The sequence below is a fragment of the Mercenaria mercenaria genome, chromosome 1 (assembly GCF_021730395.1).
Source record: "Mercenaria mercenaria strain notata chromosome 1, MADL_Memer_1, whole genome shotgun sequence".
In the NCBI taxonomy this organism is placed as follows: domain Eukaryota; kingdom Metazoa; phylum Mollusca; class Bivalvia; order Venerida; family Veneridae; genus Mercenaria; species Mercenaria mercenaria.
The window spans coordinates 107,396,819-107,417,500 of NC_069361.1; the positions used below are offsets into that span (position 1 = coordinate 107,396,819).

General features: G+C 34.6%; 1 protein-coding gene across 1 annotated transcript; it reads left to right on the top strand.

Moving 5' to 3' along the window:
• Positions 1 to 295: 295 nt before the first annotated feature.
• On the top strand, positions 296 to 15,641 carry LOC123563795 (uncharacterized). The gene is made up of 11 exons (XM_053520007.1): positions 296 to 725; positions 6,099 to 6,306; positions 7,120 to 7,211; positions 7,708 to 7,910; positions 9,186 to 9,354; positions 10,101 to 10,269; positions 10,757 to 10,854; positions 13,022 to 13,166; positions 13,403 to 13,485; positions 14,458 to 14,623; positions 15,260 to 15,641. The coding sequence occupies exons 1-11, from the start codon at positions 474 to 476 to the stop codon at positions 15,367 to 15,369; spliced, it is 1,695 nt and encodes a 564-aa protein (XP_053375982.1). The 5' UTR covers positions 296 to 473; the 3' UTR covers positions 15,370 to 15,641.
• Positions 15,642 to 20,682: the final 5,041 nt, after the last annotated feature.

A 20,682-nucleotide genomic window follows, 5' to 3' on the forward strand; every position in this document is an offset into this window, starting at 1 on the left:
CATTTGTACACTTTTCTTGAGGACTTCGCTATTCGCACGAAAACGAAAGCTTATTTGTTAAAAAAAGAATCTCTGAGACGTGATCGAACCAAACACCGACATACCTTCCTTCTTCAGCATACTTATGTTTGAGCTACAAAACGCTTCTATCAGAGTATGCAGTTTTAACGATTGCGTTTATTATATTATCCACGTGTGATTGCATCTATTAAAGCAGAAAAAACACCCTTTAAATTTTAACAGGAATAGTCGATATCACAAAGTGCAGTCACGGCACAATCTATAATGAGCCACGCGATACATGCTACATGCATTTAACCTTCATTGTACATTCAACCGTATATAACATAACTAAATTCAACCGCATTTATAAGCGAACACATGACATAATTGTTGAGTGTATCTTCTTATGGGACATCATATAAGATTAAAGTTATATTTGAAGTGTTTCGGATACTTGGATATCAGTTAAAATGCAGTTTCTGCTTCGCTGCATGCTTAAGAGGAGTTACAGCTACCCTGCAAATATACAGATCAGAAACTACCGTCAGTTCAAAGAAACATATCGCCACGTGCACCAGATAGAAAACCGTCGTTTCTTGCAGTCGCTGGAATCTTCAGAGAAAATATTTAGAAGCCCGAGGCCGTCATTAGAACTACCAGAGATTTCCTTAAGTGAATACATGTTTTCTCGATTCTCAAAGTTTGGAAATGGAAAAGCTCTTGTGAGTTTATTTTTCTCCGTTTAGCGTTAGGTAATGTGTGTATGTAAATTGACACGGGTACATACATGGTAATTTAATATTAAGTGTGTAAGCGTGTATACAGCGAATACGACCATGTTCCCTTTTAGGAAAGAAGATACGACTGCACTAGAGTGTGAGCATTGTGGTAAACTGGGTAACAGAATTTGATAAATGGGCTTAATGCGGCGTGCAAATTTAGCTGTAACTCGGCTCTGTAGAATAGACAGACAAAGGTTAGAAGAGACATTGGTATAGATCGAAGTAGATGTTTTTCAGAATGAATTTAAGTATGAGCATCAGTTTGGTGATTCCATGCAATACACTGTAATACAACAAATCTTAACCTACCTTTATAAAATATTCGACTCAAGACTAGCCTCGTCTCCTGAAATAGATGTAGCAATCCGTTCGCGATATTTACACGTTGCTAAATTGATCACATTTATACCAGTAAAGTTAGAGTTTTCACATAATGATAGAAAATGTCAGAGTTCCGGCTTCTTCTCAAAACTGATCATAGATCTTTAAAAGCCTAAAAAGATAAAGGGTAGCAAAGGGAATACTATGAGTTAGTCTTACAAAAATTGATTTTTGAACACGGTATATAATACCCAAAACTTTCACAGAAAAACAAATTTTTAAATAAAGGATTTGTTTCAGTTTTAATACGTTTTAATGACTTATACATTGTAACCACTATCAACGTACATGTTAGGGCATGACATTAATTTCAAGACTATATCAAAAATAACTGTAATGTAGAAAAATCTTTTAGATATTTTGGATATATAGAAGATATTTGTTTGTTTTGAGTAAATATGGTATATATCACAATGAGAAGTGAGAAAAATTCAAATATTTTCTCACTTCGAGGTGAGATCAGGCGCGTAAACAGACATGACGTCAGACGTGTTGTGGCGTTAGAAAGACGCACACAACATAAAGTTCCATTTTATTTTACTTTTTTGCTATTAGTATACCTAGAATTTTCAAAATTGTGACTTGCGTAGGCATTCTCTGAAGATGGATGACTACCATGTTAAACGTTATCTACTAGGTGCCACAAGAAAGACTTGGCCGGTAGTCACGTTTGAGAGGCCCTTAATAATGAAATAAACGAGGTCTAAGGTCATTCGGTGCATATTTTCATGTGTGTCTCATAAAATAGCTTGTATCTTGGTCATTTTTTGGTGTAGAATAACAACAATGGTATCAAAATGAAGCTATGGCTTTGAACATTTTTTTACAAACACTTAATTAAAAATTTTCTCATTTACATACTTATGAATATTCATGAAAACTTAAAAAATGGGCAGATAATTCATTAAAAATGTTATTTTTAAAAATACAAAGATCAAGTCTTCACTATTTGTCTTTATAAATGGACAACAATAAGCAATATTACATTTGAAACATTACTTTATATAAATATATATCTGTTTGTAGCATTATTGATTGTTTGCAAGAGTAAATACTGTCAAAAGTGGGTGGGGTATATTAATCATTAAAAAAAACAAATATTAAAAAAACTGACAATATTTACATTTCTCAAATATAAACCATATTTTGATTTTGGAATGATGTTCTTCATAAATATTAATTAAGAGTTTTTTCAGCTCATTTGCACACTCATGAATATTAATTGAATTGTATCAAATATGCATTTAAAACATTCATTTAGTACACATATCTGTTCTTAACCATAAGATAAGAATCCTATCAGTTTTATAAATATCCAAGTAAAGCTTGTAAATATTCCATGCATTAAGAATATTATAATTAGTATTTAACACTTATACAAATACAGCACAACGTAATTTACACGGTTCAATCTTGCTCATAGTCTCTTTTCTATACACAATACCGTAGGACATTGTTATAAAAATGCTACAACTTTATTGTACTTGTTGCCTAGCTTGTACATTTCTACAGTTGGTATATAAATAGCCTCGCATGCACATTCAAACATTCAAACCTGGTTGGATCGTAAGCATTTGTACATTGAACTGCTACATTCCGTCTTGCAGTCGACATTAGTATATGACACTATACTTTGGGCATTATTGGAATACAGTCATACATGTCACCCGTTGTATCCTTTGTATGCATGCAAACTTAGATCCATTATTTTACGCGATCGATGCAAAGTTGCCAAGCGTAATTAGTATATGTATAACTGGCATATATGTAAAGCTATAATGGTCTGTCTGTATACACCGGATATACATGTTGTCAGTCTGTATAACCCAGATACCCAAAATGTCCTGCATCTATACCTAAGCACCTGTCTATACCCTGTCTACCTTGGATACATTGCCGTCTTTCTGTTATCAAGGATATCCGTATTGGCATACATATATAGTCCAGACGGCCTGTATACAATGGATGCCACGAGAGGCCTGTTTGTACACCTAGGATACCCATAGTTTTCTGTATATATAACCAGGAAGACCTATATACCCAGTATACCCAGAGCGGTCTTTATGTATAACAATTTACAGATAGCGGTATGGTACCCAGGATCCAGTGGTTGCCTGTATTTATAGTCAAGAAGACCTGACAGTATACCAAGGATACCCAGATAGAACTGCCTTTATACCTAGGGTACATCGTTGGCATGTATTTATACCCAGGATATTCATAGTGGTGAACGGTCAGGATTTTTTGTATACCCAGAATACTCAAGGTGGCCTACCTAGGATGCACTCATGTGACCTGTCTATATATCAAGCATACTCAACGCATATACAAGCCTAGTGTATAGCAACGTTGGGCTGCCTGTTTACACAGTTTTTTTATCCAGAAAGGCTTATTATGTAAAACCGGGATATCCATCATGGCCAGTATATATGGCCACGATGACATATTTGTATATCCAGGCTACACAGAGTGGTATGGCTTTATACCGTGGATACATAAGTAATCGGTCTGTATACCAATGCCATCCAAAGTTACATCTACTTGAATGTATAGCCGTGATGGCATTTCTATATACCCATGATACCCAGAATGGTGTATATGTAAATCGAAGATACCCTTAGTAGCCTTTATATACAACTGTAAAGCCAGGATGCCATGCCTGTATACCCAGAATATCCAGAGTTGCAAGGAAACTCGGTTGGCCCTTCTGTATGTCCAGAATACCCAGAAGCTGTCTGTGTATTTAGTATACCAGTATTTGTCAGTATGTACACATGTGTAGCCAATATGACCTGTCTGTATGCACAGGATACCGAGATAGGCATTTCTGTATACACATGACCTGTATTTGTAGCCAAGGTATCCAAGGTGGACTGTATGTATAGCCAGGGTGGCTATTCATGTATGCACAAAACACACAGAGTGTGAATGATTGTATAAATAAGATACCAATAGTGGAATGTGCATGTATGTATACCCAGGATAATTTACCTGTATAACTAGGATACCCATTTTACCTGTCTCTGTATAAAGGCTACCTATATTTTGTCTATATGTATACCCAGGTTTTCCCTAATCTATGTCTGTATGTTTGGCAAGTAGGGTCAATCTGTATACACTGGCATGTCTGTTTACTCTCGATACCGACAGTGGCATCAATATTAGGCTCGGATGGCGTGTCTGTAAACAAATGATACCAGAAAATGGCCTGACTATATATCACTTATACACAGTTTGCCTGTCTGTATCCTAAGAATATCCATAGTGGCATGTATGAAAAGTCAAGTTTGCCTGCCGATATGCCAAAGATATAAAGATATACACATTTGCCTTCTCTATACCACTTGATACATTTAGTGCCCAGTCGTTATACCAGGTATACTATTGATATCAATTTAGGCTTTCCTGTCTGTAAACCCAATGCATGTTTTAAATAGTACATTGTTTAATTATCCGTCAAAATACTGCAAAACCTTACATAAAACCTTCTGTACACTCTCCAGTATATTAGAAAAACTGAACATACTGACTTCTTGACGGCCATTGTGAAAAGTGGCTGTCTTATTGGTTGGCTGAGACGGTGTCAACCTGATTTAAAATAGTTATGTTTTTCAATCACAATACTGTGCTAAACTACATAAAACAAATATGTAAACTCTATAATGTATGCAAAGAAACCTTAACACATTGACATTTGGCAGCCATTTTGAAAAGATGAGCGCCATTTTGTTGATCTGAGTTTGCCTACATGGTCTTATTATCAATTGTTTTTATCAATCTTAATATTGCAATAAATTACATTAAAGCCTATGTAAACGCTCATATATATGCATACTTTTGAACATACCTACCTTTGGTGGTTGTTTTGGTCGCCATTTTGAAAAAAATGGCAGCCATATTGGCTGTGTGACATAGGTTTCACAGGTTCACAGTTGGAAATAGCTGGTAGATATGTACCTAATACAAATGAATTGCCTTGCTTTTGTGAAAACAACTATACAATTGTTCTAAAAAAGCTGTTGGTCAGAAGTCAACTCAACCCACCCTCTTCTAGCAGTATTCACACATAAAACACATATGATGGTAATAAAAAACAGTTGCGTTTATCAAGACATGTTTGTCCCACATATCATTCGCTACCTTTCTGTTTTTAAATCATGAAAATTAAATAAAAAACAATAAATATTATACAGTTGTACATACTTGCCAATTTTTATCGTAATTTTGTACGATTTTGTCGCTTTCATTAATAATAGTTAATATGCAAATGAGCTAATTTGCACATAGTGATTTTATTTAATAGCTGAATACATTGGCTTCAATCAAATACCATTTTTTTCACTTATTTCATCAAAATGGCGAAGATATGATGCCGTATAAATGAAATAAATAAAAACCACACTTAATGACCTTTGACCAAATTTCTTGACCTTAATTTGACCTTAGAATTGTGACTACCGGCATCAATGAACTACTTATACCATATACTTCACATATAACATATAAACCTTTCATCTTCACGAAATGCCTACGTGGGTGTTTTCCAGCCACATATATGAAAATAATTGGTAAACTATATATAACGTTATGAAATTCTCATTAAGTAAAATAACTTGAATCGAGAAATATACTAATATATAATGAACAAAGTGCGACTACAATTTTTATCCTGTTTTAAGCAAATAATTTAAAATGCATACACAATATATAAGTAGATCGGAGCTATATCTCTCACAGTGTGAAAATATAGATTTCATATTTTCACAGTGTGAGTGATGAGATATAAAAATATTTAACTGATAGAATACAGTATTTCATTAGTTAGCATAAAATAAAATTCTATGTATTAGTCAGAATTTGCTTCCTTTCCGGTAGTCTGGGTTTTCACTGTTGTGTAGTGTTTTCAACTCAGTCAAGCAGTTTACCTTTCAGGTGGACGATGCAACTGGCACTGTATACACTTACTCGCAGCTAGAGGATCTCTCAAGAAAGGTTGGCAGTTTCTTGTACAGGAAAGGGCTCCGGAAGAATGACGTCATCTGTTACTATGGCACCAACAACGCAGAGTTTTGTCTTCTGTTGCTAGGATGCGCTTCTGTTGGTGTTGTCTTGACAACGGCTAATCCTGCATACACGTCTGGTAATATTGAAATTGCCATTCTCTTTATATCTTCTTGCACATGATGTTTAAATGCGAGCGACATTTTACGTGTTACCTAGCTTTCCAATGTCAATTTATTTCTTTGCTTTTCACTTTATACAATTTTTTTATTTAGATTTATACTACAAAGCACATCACTTGACTTACCTAGCTAATTAACTAAAACTTGGACTCACGAATTGATTAAGAATCCATTTTGTCCATATTTTTTGTCCAGTTCAATTTAAATTATGTTCATTTGACCGCCATTAGCTCAAGTTTATTTATATATAACTGATAAACCAGATACTCATTCTTTCTTTTTTATATAAGATACATAATAATCAAATCATTTGTGATTGCGCATATGAGATGTAGATATTTTATTTCTCCTGACCAAGTCTGTATTTGTTCTGTCTAACATTCCGGACACTTCTGTGCTACTGGGAGCTTAGCTGCTCTTTACCGGGGTTTAATTTGGTGTTAGATATCCTCTGCTGGCTGATGAAGTTTTATCGACATGAATTTTATAGAAACACGTGTAAAACCGAAGCATTGTAGACGTAAGAAAGAGAAAGAGTTTCAAATTAGCACGGGTTCTTACTTTTTCTAGTTGCGTTGTGTGCTTCTACAGCATGTGCTTTACTATTAAACTGCTACGTGACGGCTGTAGAATGTGTCCCGCGTATCTGGACTCAGTTCTGTTACAATTTCTGGTTCTTTGGGATCATGGTGTCTAATCAATGTAAAATTATGTAAAAAATGTTTAACTAGTCATACTTCAGTTATCCATTTGGAATCTTTCTTTCACAGGAGAACTGAAGAGACAAATGGAACATTCGGGCACGAGGACGCTGGTAACAATTCCACCGCTTGTAACAAAAGCACAGCAAGCAGATATCAGCGTTAGTTATGTTCCTTACACTGTTGACGCATAATACTTAGCCTGAATACATATGGAAGTTAGATAAATGTGCTGATATGGCGATTATAAATACAATTCGATGAATTATAGCAATTTCCATGTTATGCAGTACATATCATAGTCTTAAATAAAAAGGAGATATCTTTAGTCTCATGAAAGGTGAACAAAATATTTTACATAGTAGATTGTACGGGTAATCAAACGCTAACGAAATCGGGACCAGGACATATGCATTTGCTCTAGAAATATCTTAAGATGGAAACGTTCTTTTTTACAACAAATGCTTCGATCAATGTTGTTCAATGCTTATAATATAGAATAAAATCAAGAAGGTTATAGAAGGGATTTATTTCTAAGGTAATTTATATTCCAGTTTCAATTCATTAAGAAAAATTGTAAAACGCGGGTTATGTTACTTATGAACTTACTTACTTATTTCATCATTTTCAAGTATAAATCTGTTTACCTTCATTTAGGATATTATAGTTATAGGCAATGTCGATAACTGCCAACCATTTTCCGACATGTTAGCCGACGACGGCAGGTGTTTCCCGACAGATATCACAATCGATCCGCACGAAGATATCGTCATAATGCCGTATAGCAGTGGTACCACAGGGCTTCCTAAAGGCGTCATGCTGAGCCACTATAATGTGGTATCAAATCTTAAACAGCACCAGTAAGAAGTTTTATTATTATTTTTTTTCTTTTTTGTTAATAATGTAATTGCGAAAATATTCTCAGATGAAATATGAGGACTCTATAATTAATGGAAAAGCATGCCTTGAACTGCCTAGTATTTATACTTGTTAAAAAATAATGTTAATACACATACATACAGTAATTATTTTTAAAAAAACTAGTACAAATGGGTATCAATAAAAAAAAAAAGCAATGGCTATTGACTTTCATGTCACCTCGTTATATGGTATTACTAAGATATATTGATAATTTTATCTTGTCTGTTTATTTGCCTTATTGTCACAAACTATTTGGAGTGATTATTCCTCAGAAACAACAGCTTGTGGATTTCAACAATACTTTAAATTGCTTATTCTGCAATTTGTTAATACCTTCCGATCGAATGGCTTTTTCTCTGTTATTTTCCCTTATAAAGGTCTAAGTAGACAAAACGGCCCGTTAATTCTGATTTGAATGAAATTCCATATGACTCATCAATATCAAGCTAATAAGTATCTTTGCATTTTGTAAATCTTGACTTTAGGATGTCTGTGACTTGTCCGGCCTACATCTCTGTTTTTTTGTTGTTGTTGTTTTTTGTTGTTGTTGTTGTTGTTGTTTTTTTTTGCCAAGTTATAGGCTTTGAAAAAAAACGGGTGAAAAATTAAACACATAACAAGACTCAGATAATTGTGTGTATGAACTACGTTCTTTTACTTATCATTGTTTCGTAAAATATATTTCTTCTCAATAAAGCTTCATGACTAATTTTAAGTGACCCTAAATTTATCAGAATTGAAAGACCCTGATATCAAAGTCGTAAAGCCTTCCTCTGTTTTTCAAAACGTAACTTTCTTTTACTGGGACTTTGTCCATTCGTAATTTAGTCATTTTAATAACTTGAGACAGCATAGATGGTGATTTTAAACTGAATAAGACATTACTGTGGAAAAAACATCGCATCTACATGACCCCATACCTCAAAGGTCATCAGGTGAATGGCGGAGGGTTGGGGAGGGGCGGGTGAGTGAGGACCTTGTCGGCGTGGTACCACTGTACTTTAAATGGCATAAGAATCAATTTCATGTCAGATTTTAATGAATTTGCATTTCTGCAGTATATGTATATTTTTCAAACTAATAAAGCCTTTATGAAACATTTTAGATATTATCAAGAATAATATGGTTCTCAAGTGAGCATTAAAAGATAGGATGTCTAATCATTTCTTTAATTTTTTCATAGTCATTGTATTCATGTTTGTTTGTTTTTTAAGACAAGCGTTTAGTACCACTACAGATGACACAAACTATGCGGTGCTTCCATTTTACCACATTTATGGAATGGTTATTTCGATGTGTGGTACTTTACAAGACGGTGGTTTATTGGTTATAACCCCTGGGTTCCATCCAGAAGGATTCTTAAAGGCCATTGTGAACTATAAGGTAATAAGTGATAGTCTAGTTTTTCATATTTTTTTTCCAGTTTTTACAATATAAATACAGATATAGACATTTTATCAACTCCTACTCTAAGGCCAATGCAAGTTTACACGCCTTTTACGTAAACTTCCAAGTAACTGTTTGGTCGTATGTAAAGGTCGCTGAAAGCACTTTCAGCATCCGACCTCGTTCGAATTCCTTCATGCGAAGAAGGATGCTACCAAGGCTTGTCTCTACAATAAAACTGTTTCACTTTGACAAATGTTAGATAAGAAGAAATTAATCAACAATTCCATTGTTTAATATAGGCTGCTTTCGTTTATTTATGATTAATATTTCAAAGCAAAGATTGGTTTAAAATCTCCGAGGAATGTGAGAAATATTGGACTCAACATAATGTTTCAATATTATTTACTATTATTTGGGTTTTATGACGCACCAACACAGTATAGGTTATATGGCGCCAAACAGGACTACAAATTTTGGTTTCACATCTCATTTACATAAAAATAAAAACATGAGGTATGGAATCAAAATTTGCATACCTGATGGAATCACAGAGTTACAGCAAAACCAAGTGTTAAGACCGTATTAGTCGCCTCTTACGATCATGCAAGGGTAAGGCAGTGGTTCAAATTCTTTTCATACACAGATTGTCCCAGAACCACATGGGGCTAATGTTTCAAATATCATATATTTTCCATCTTAACATTTAAAGTGTTAAACGTGTTTTCGTACTTATTTTTCAGGTAACACAGCTTCAGATTGTACCACCGATATTATTATTTCTCACGCACCATCCTGCGGTGGACAAGTATGACCTCTCTCCTATAAGCAACATAGTATGTGGTGCGGCCCCGCTAGGAGAGGCGATTACGACTGAGTTCATGAACAAGAGGAATAAAATCGTAAAACAAGGTCAGTTTGTAACAGGTTCGGACAACGCATTTCAGTTAAAATGTCAAAATGTCACGAAAGTATACGTGACAAACCATACTACGGCATTAAGATAATACATACTTGCGAAATTAAGCACGTTCACAGACACATGTAGGTGCTGTCTTGCATGCATGTTCTTAAATAGTTTTTCTCTAGCACCTATGATATGCCCTTATACATTGTCACGTACATGGTAGATCATGTTGCTATAAATGTTTAAGTAAGTAAGTAAGTAGCTTTCATTATAGTGGCATTGTGTTATGTATAATACAAATATGCGTTGGACCTAAAGGTCACTTTAAATTTGATATGTTTTTAATACAAATGTTTAACTTCATGACTTACCTGTAAGATGAAGAGTAGTGTTTTTACTTGTGTATTATATAAAAGGCGATCCTTTATTATTCACAATCAATCGCCAGTTAACTAAAACATAATCAGCAAAGGTCTAGTTTTATTTTTGAAGATTATGGTATGACAGAGGCCTCTCCAATGGTTGCTTTAGATTATGATTCAATAACTGTTGGGTCTGCTGGACCATTGCTTGCAGACACAGAAGTAAAGGTACTTTAATTTCTCAATTTATTTGTATTTTTTTGCTTTCCTTTGAAACATTAGCTTGCTAAACTAGCGAAACTAGATTTGACCAGTTCTTTCAAAGTGTACATTCAGCATTTTTCTAATGATATTGTTACGCTATGGCAGATGTATGTCTTTAGGGAAATATTATGTGGTTTGAAATACCCTCCTATGGTCCTAACGAATCTGTAGAAAGCAAATGGCGTATACTGGTATCATTTCAATAGTGTTATTCTATGGCCAATCTAAACCTTTGATGAATCTTCTATACTTTCATTACTATGTTTAATATACAGGAGGTAATTAAGGCTGGAAAGTTGTACTCAACTACAGAAGTCATCAACTCCTTTAGCAGTTAAACTATAGTTTATTAAAATCAGAATTTCCACAAAGCAGTTAATGATCAGCAACAAGCATCATTCAAAAATAGGCACAATAAATCGGTAAACATTTCACAGTACACAAGAATAATATGATGATAAGGTACGTCTACCTGTTAGGACGATTTTTTATCAATAACAACAATTAAATCCAGCCTCCAGTAAACTTTGACAACTGTCGGTGATCTTCTATAATACACGAAAGAGTAACAGTTAAATTATGTCCGATGAAAAAATAGTAGTTTCATTCTGTTGTAAGTTTAAAATGCTTATCAAAAAGTTATAATACAGCAGCTATAAAGAACACCAAGTGAAATAATAATTATTTGTACAAAATGTGTCCAGTTTCTAAAATTTCTTTATAATCATAAAGTATAGCAGCAACCCAAGGTCAGAAACTTAAGATTGTGAACCCTGAAGACAGGAAAATTGGAGTATTTATATCTTCCAGATTTCACATAAATAACTGTTGAAGCGGGCACCCAAACATATGATATGTGAAAGACAAATATATAGATGTGAACCCAGCTTAAGCACAAACTATTGTGGAGCTGTGAACTTTAGACTATTTGGAAACAAAAGCCAACATTTCTATTCAAACATAAAAGTTCAGTAATAAATGTGTGTATTAAAAGAAAGAATCAAAGCCTTGAAATGTCTGATGGTTGCGGGTTTTTGGTAGATTTATTTTCTGTTTAAATGCCAGTCTATGAATATACATGAATGAGAAACAAATACAAATTTAATGTGCCTCATATCTAAGATGAACTCTGCCTGACCTAGCTTGTGGTGTAACCGTGGGCTGGAATACCTTATCATTGACAGATCTTATATAATCTAAATGGTCAGTGTGAGTGGATACAGGTTGAATAAGAACTGCTTGTTAATTGATAATTCATCCGCATTGTTCATGAATGGGGACTATTTTGTGTAGCACATGAACATCCTTTGAATGTGATTCGGAATAAAATAAAGATGCTATATGATTGTCAGAAATACACTTGTAACTTTGGTAGCGGGAAAACCCGCAACCAAAAATGAATGCTTTAATGATTAAAACCTCACATTTCCTTTTAATGGAGTTTCTTGGAAGTATATTTGTTTTAAAATTAAATGATATTTCTGCATACAACATTGTAAACAAAGTTTCAGCAGTAATTGCTAAGCAACTGCACACAGTTCATTGCTAGAACAACAACAGCTGTTTCTATTAACTTAACATGAACTACCGCTTATATAAATTGTGACTGGGCTAAATGAAAAGTTTAAAGATCAAACTAGATCAATAGCCTTTAACCTTATAATTACCGTCCCATTCAGTAAAGTATGTCACTGTACTCTGAAATATTACAATACTGACGTTTACTGTGTTTAAAGTCACGACGGCAACTTAGTTATTTAGTGTCTAAGATCACTGACGTCTTTACACATTAGCGAGCAAGTAGGATCCAAATGAAGAACTTCTGGCATCATTCATGGATATGTGAATAGTATCCGTTATTGCACGACAGTCATGGGTATTCAAATAAAACGCGCTGCTAAGGAGGGGCAAGTTGATTTGACGTCAGCAACCGTTACAACATAGCCGCGAATGGATATCCTCTATATGTGCGCAGAACATTGTATTGATTTTAGGCTTTTTTCAATCAGCCGAATCCCTCATAAATTTTATTTATTTACCTAAAAGGACTTCCTGCACTCCTGTTTAGTGACTGCTATTAAGGGAATTATTTATTTCGTTATAATTACATGTAGTCACTTGTTTGATTCAGTTTATAGATCTAGAGACCGGAAAGAGTCTAGGACGTAACGAGACCGGAGAAGTGTGTGTTAGAGGTCCTCAAGTAATGAAAGGTTACCGCAACAATGCAACGGCCACAAAAGAAATGATAGACGCTGGCGGCTGGTTACACACAGGTAAATAGTCAAGACTTTTCAGGATTTTATCCGTGCACTAAGTAGTTAGATAGTATTCCTTCGTAATGAAATGACAACCGTCTTCGGTTACGTGTAATACATAAAATTGACTCTGTAATGGAAACATTATATACCTGTATTATTGCTTATTAATGTATGTGTATCAAGAGGTAAGAGTTCTTTCTAATTTTTATGTCTTTTCAATGTTACATGAAGTTCTGCTAAACCTTTTTCAGGTGATATTGGATATATGAGGGACAACGAATGTATTGTGATAGCTGATCGTTTGAAAGAGTTAATCAAGTTTAAAGGACAACAAGTAAGCATATATTATAAATGTGTCTCTGTAATTACTTTGTCAATCCAAATGGTCGTCTGTCCGTGTTTCAGCTATTTCGCCTGAACCAAACATAACAGGTACCCCATATTCTTAAACTGATATACACCACATCTTTTATTCGGAATCCATGTCAACAGGATCTTAGATATTATACTAAAGATATTATACTAATACTTAACCTGGCCATCACTTTATTACCTCTTCAAAACTTTGTCTGAACTTGTCAACAATTAGATTTATCATTCGCATCGTTATCCATCTTACTATCTTCTAAGGCAGTGTGAAGTATGGTCAAAATGATTTTTACAATTATTTATTTTCATTTCTTGGGAATATTATCTTTTCCCCATACTTCAATTTTATTCAAACTTTACCTGATTGTATCACACCATTACGGTATGATGAGCATACTAAAGCCCAGTGTCAGGGAACAACAATAATTGTATTTCCTGCTCTAGCCATAGGTTTTTCCTAATATTAGTACTTGTTTAATAGCAAGAATATTGCTTTGTAATGTACTCGATAGTGTATATAGTGATATATGTTTCAACAAGCCACTATCTTGAACTGACTGTTGAATTACTGTCGATTTTCAAGAACTCCTATTGTTTCAGCCACCTGACACTAATTGGGATCATTTACTGCGGAGCAATTATACAAAACAGATCCCTTTTTTCATACAGATATTAAGGATTTATCTAATAAGCACATAAATTTGTAATAAGATTTTAATATCTTTCGTAACTATATTGTTGAAATATCTCAGCCGTGATGCGTGTTCTTACACGTTTTCTTTTTAATTTCTTGGACTCGGTGTTGAGACAGATGGTGTGTTTGTTTGCTTTAAGGTTAGTTCCTTTTTTATCTGTATTTCAAAATCTTGAACTGATCTCCAGAATCAGGTATATATTACCTTTGAGTCTGTTTGATGATAAAATTAAAATATTTCAGGTCGCGCCTGCAGAACTAGAAGACTTGTTGCACAAACATCCCGCTGTACAAGATGTAGTAGTGATTGGCATGCCAGATGACCGAGCTGGAGAGCTTCCACGGGCATATGTTGTGTTAAAACCCGAAATTTCAGTTCATGCGCATGATCTTATGAAATATGTGGAACGTATGTCATGTTTTAACATTACAAAATGTTTACATTTACAGTGGAAATAAATTTATTTAGGTAAAACAATATCCAACTGTTCTAAAATCCACGAAGTCAATTGGCCCAAAAGGTAAAACCAATCAGAGGTCACAAAACTCGATGGCTACGATTGCTGCTTAAGTCACGACAATATACAGGATGAGTGCATTTAACCGGACGTTGCCCATGGAAAAGCGTATCGCCGATAGTTCACGACTTTGTCATTTCAAAGATCTCTCAATTTTAAAGTGTGCAATATATGCAATACAACGTGAAACAAAGAGAAAACAGAACTGTATATATATATAACATAAAACATGCGGTTAAGTAAATTCCGTTAGGGTATGAAATAAACAGATGTGTTTTGCTTTTGGCAGCCACACAACTTTATCACGCCCATATCTTAACTACTTTACCGCGATGTGTTTCTTAAATGGTGTCAGATGTGTGTGTAATATCTGTTCATAGTGACTTTTGGTTGCTGTCCTTGCATACAAAAATAGTTTTCAAGCAATATTTCAGTTGGTATCCAACACTGTGTATTGCTAAATACAACCATTTAGAATATATAATTATTGGTTCACAATTATAAAAACACTCTTTCGTTTATTTCAGAAAATGTTTCAGACTACAAGCGTCTGAGAGGTGGTATCGAGTTTGTTAAAGAAATTCCAAAATCTCCGAGCGGAAAAAGTCTGCGTAGAGTGTTCAAGGATCAGCTGTGACGTTAACAAGTTTAAAGGATGTTTTAATGCATTTGACGTTATCAATAACTTATTGTCTAATCAATATGAAATTAGCTAGTATATTGTTGAACCTCCTGGTTTAATCTATTGACAACCATTCACGACAAAAGAAGTGTATTAATGGCCCAGCTCAAGTGCAGTTCTATACTCGTAATCTGAATTCACAACGTACATTTAGAAAGAATTTGTTATAATGATATAGCTTGTACATGTGTTTCTTGCATGATAGACAGGATTTTCACGTGTTTTTGTCGGGTTGGGGGTGGGGGTGGGGGGGGGGGGGGGGGGGGGGGTGTAAGATGACTGAAATTTATGAATGAGTGCGTAAATTCATACGCTACTATAATGAAATAGTGCTTAAAAGAAAAACTTTTTTTAAATTTTATTTCTTCTATTAATTGAAAAATACGGAATGACGGAATAACTAGAGCTATCACTGAAGGTGACGAATGTACCCCCACCCCTCCACATCATGCACTGACAAAGTCCTATAACTCTGCATAATATTTTTCTGAAAGAACCTAACATGCACCATACCCAAGTAAGGTGAGTACTGATTACTTGTGTGAAGTTTCACTAAAATATGTGCAATGGTTCCAGAGATTAGGCATGCACAAGATTGCATATGCAGACTCTACGTATATAGCATAGTAACAAAACACAAAGTCCCATAACTCTGCAAAATATTTATCTAAAACAACGTAACATGAACCATGCACAGCTACGGTTGGTACTGATCACTTGTGTGAAGTTGTATTCAATTATGTGCATGGGTTCAGGAGATTAAGATTGCATATGCAGACTCTATGTATATAGTAAAGTAACAAAAACAAAGTCCCATAACTCTACTTTTTTTTTCAGAAAGAACCTAACATGCCCCATGCAAACTAGGGTTAGTACCACGGGAGGGGATCCAACATATGTATTCCCAAATGGGCACCGCTTAAATCATATGTTGTAATTCCGGTAGTACATATGTGGTAAACATTTCGCAGAAAAATACGTGAAATTTTTATTTATGATTGAATATTGTGAAAATGACATTGTTTTGCCAAAAAATCGCGATGCAGTGCAACCGAGTAAACATTACCTAGCATGTAAGTGCATTTACCTTACCTGTATTTGTAGAAATGACGGAGAAAAACGTATCCACCGTGAAGCGGTATGACTGAAAAATAGCAAAATTTTTATCACAGGTGGAAATATGTTGTTTTGTTGCCCTGCGCCTGTTTAATTTTGCCCTCGCAACCTTCCGTATGCTAAACCCCATCCTGACGAAAAAAAAATTGGCGATCACTTTGCTAGAAATATATTTTTGGGCGAAAAACCGAATGGGATACATATGTTGTATATGGGTTACATATGTGGTGCATTAGATTCTTTTAGAACTCCACAGATCTTGAGCTTAAATGGTACCTGGATAAAGAAACGAACAGGAAATACGTGCCAAGTATATGTCACATCAGTCCAAAAATTATATACATTTGTATGAAAGTGATAACTTATAAACGAGCACAGCTTTAAGCTTATATTAGATGTTGCAGAACATTTCCACTCAGGAGTCAACGCATCTCTCCTAAATCCGCAGGCGTTAATATGGTGCTTATGCGTGTTGACCTGTGAATGTCGGAAATATGCATGAATTGTATAGTTTCACACATAAACCCCTTCGGATTTAGGAGAGATGCGTTGACTCCTAAGTGGAAATGTTCTACAGCATCAGGGCAAAATTAAACAGGCGCAGGGCAACAAAACAACATGTTTCAACCTGTTGATAAAAATGTTGCTATTTTTTTCAGTTCTACCGCTTCACGAAGGATACGTTTTTCTCCGTCATTTCTACAAATACAGGTAAGGTAAATGCACTTACATGCTATGTAATGTATACTCGGTTGCACTGCATCGCGATTTTTTGGCAAAGCAATGTCATTTTCACAATATTCAATCACAAATAAAAATTTCACGTATTTTTCTGCGAAATGTTTACCACATATGTACTACCGGAAGCACAACATATGATTTTAAGCGGTGCCCATTTGGGAATACATATGTTGGATCCCCTCCCGTGATCATGACCCTCTTGTTGATTGTACCTCCCGATAAACGAAGCTGTAAGATTTCGTCTCCTCATCCCCTTACACAATTTAATGAAACTTTACATAAGTGATCAGTAACCACAGGAGATGTGCATGGTGCATGTTAGGTTCTCTCAGAAAAAAAATGCAGAGATGCGGGAATTTGTTTTTTGTTACAGTACTAAAACATAGAGTCTGCATATACAATCTTGTGCGCGCCTTATCTCCTGAACCCATGCACACAATTTAATGAAACTTAACACAAGTAATCAGTACTAACCTTAGTTATGCATGGTGCATGTTAGATTCTTTCAAAACAAATCTGCACAGTCATGGGACTTTTATTGTGGTAATATACTATATACATACCGTCTGCATCTATGCAAACTTGTGCGCGCCTAATCTCCCGAACCTTTGCACACAATTAATGCAACTTCACACAAGTGATCTGTATCAACACTTGTTGTGCATGGTGCATGTTACATTCGTTTCGATAAATCCACATAATTATGCAGTGGTGTGCGCTTTCAATTGCTATGTACTGTGCGTGCGGTGGGGGGGGGGGGGGGGGGGGTGCGTGTACATTCACCACCTTCAGTGATAACTCTTATTTAAGATATGTTATATATCAACCTTGTGTTGAAGCTGATGAATAAAATGAAAGTGAAAGTAGGTATTTCCTGATGTCAACTTACGCAATATTAGCATTTCCATCACTTGTGTTAGTCACAAGACCGTGGTTTCATTCCATTTTAGTACACTAAATATTTTCTGGTGCCTAAAGACGGAACTTCAAGGTAAGGTACATTGCCTCGGTAGCCTAATGGAAGGACGCCCGCTTCGAGCGCGAGAAATCGTGGGGCCGATCCCTGACCGCGCCATATTAAGCACGTAAAAAATGTTATTAGAAGATTCTTTGCTTGGTACTCAGCATTAAGTAGACAGTGGTAGGGCTGGTCAGCTCGTTATCATTATAATGTGACTGGGTTGGATATCATGTCTACGGTGGCTCAGAGGTGACATCCGCAACACCTTATTTATATTGTGGCCACAATTTACTAAGGTGTGGCCACAACTTAGTAAATTACTGTAAAATCTGGTAAATAAGCGTATACGCTTATAATAATTTTAGTGACACTTTTATGCGCTTGTTTTTGATATGCGCTTATACTTAAGCCAAAACTATACGCTTATATTTGATATGCGCTTATAGACAAGCCGTGTGCGCCTATTTTTGATATATTAGGAATATTGACAGTGCTTACCTTGGTTGAGAAAACGAAAGTAAAACATGGCCATGGACGTGCGCAGTGTACTACTTCCTTTTATTGCATAGGTCTACAGTATTTATACATAATGAAAGCATAATGAACTACATAATTTGCAAATTATATTCAATCTCTCGGACCATTCAGTAATTGTTTAACACTAAGATTATAGCATTTTATCCATATTCTTTTCACAGATTTACGAAAGAATGACAAACTGTTATGACAACGCAAACAACTTTTCTGGTATTCAAACTTTTACCTTCATTTACTGAAAACATTTTCTATTCAAAAAGCATGATTATTGTAAACAACAACAACAACAACATTTATTCAGCAATTAAGCATTTTTATAAATGCTTCTAGCCTGAACAGAGTTGACATGTAGCGAGACATATTTAACATTTAATATAATAATACAGTTACTGAGAGAAGCTTTTCATGATTATCATTATTACATCCAGAACATTCTAATATACGATAACTATGTTAAATGGAAAAATGGTGTTGCTTCAAAAATGAAACTAACTTTCAATATCTTGTCTTAGTTTATTCGCAAAATAAATAAATTTTGAGAGATTCAGTAATTCCTCTCTATTTTCCGTAGACATCAAATTATCAAATTTATTTAGAGTGGGCCATCTACAATAATATTGTTTTAAATGTTTTCTTCGTAATTCTTTATATAACGGACATACAAGAAGAAAGAGATATTCATTTTCTAAAGAGTTAAGATTACAAAATTTACATTTTCTATCATTTCGATCCGTGTTGTTATATCTACCGCTTTCTATTTCCAAATTATGTGATGATAACCTAAATCTACTAAGAGCAATTCGAAACTTTTTATCTTCAATTATATTTCAAGATTAAATGAATGTTTAAATCTACTATAAGAGAGTAATCGTTGAGAGTTGTTAATGTAAGCATACCAAGTTTGATAATAAATGTCTAATATTCTCTGTTTTATAGTAGAAAAAGAAATACTGTTACTATCTTGACTTATCCATTCCGACAATCCCAGGTTTTCTAACAATATCTTTATTTGAAACGCCCAGTTTGAATTATTATATGTAATATTATTATTCGCATCGTTACGCAGCATATAATAAATTATTTTTTGTAATGAATTTTCATTCGAATTCAGTAAACGAAACCAGTAGCGTACCATATTTATCTTTCTACATATTACCATGGGAACTCTCCCTAGTTCTCCATACAGACCAATCAAGTTGGTTGATTTATTAACGCACAGACGTTTACGACAAAACTTGGTGTGAATAATTTCAATGTCTTTCCCATCATTCATACCCCAAATTTCAGAGCAGTAGTTAAGAACAGTAGCAACTAATGAATCAAACAATATACATTTTTCGTTCATTGAAAATTTGTAACTATTAAAAGTTGTAAACAATTTATGCATAGCCTTAGACGCATGCTCTGCTATGCATTTTTGTGTTCTATGCCAACTTCCATTTTTAAAGAAGTATACCCCCAAATAATTTAAATGACGTTACAATCTCTAATTTTGTATTATACAAAGAAAAGTCATCATGAGTGTGTCTAGTACTTTTTTCAAAAATCATAACCTTAGTCTTCGTAGTATTGATCTTTAATCCCCATGTATTACAATATATTTCAACGTCATGTAACATCGATTGTAAAGTTTCTGGTGAAGTAGCAAAGAGCACTTGGTCGTCCGCATACAAGATGAGAAATAATATCAAGTCTTCGTATGAAAATATTCCATCTAAATCAGAGTTTATAGTATCAACAATATCATTCACGAACATCATAAACATCAAAGAAGAGCTAGGATGCCCCTGTTTTACGCCAAAATTTGAAACAATAGGTTCAGATATTTGATTTTTGTATTTAATATATGAACGCACAATATTATACATATATTTTATTGCTTTGACCATTCTAGAGCTTACTCTTTCTGTTGT

Coding starts and splice junctions, on each gene's coding strand:
- LOC123563795 (XM_053520007.1), top strand. CDS start 474: ATGCAGTTTCTGCTTCGCTGCATGCTTAAGAGGAGTTACAGCTACCCT. Junction 9,355..10,100: donor AGGCCATTGTGAACTATAAG/GTAATAAGTGAT, acceptor CTTATTTTTCAG/GTAACACAGCTTCAGATTGT. Junction 13,486..14,457: donor TCAAGTTTAAAGGACAACAA/GTAAGCATATAT, acceptor AAAATATTTCAG/GTCGCGCCTGCAGAACTAGA.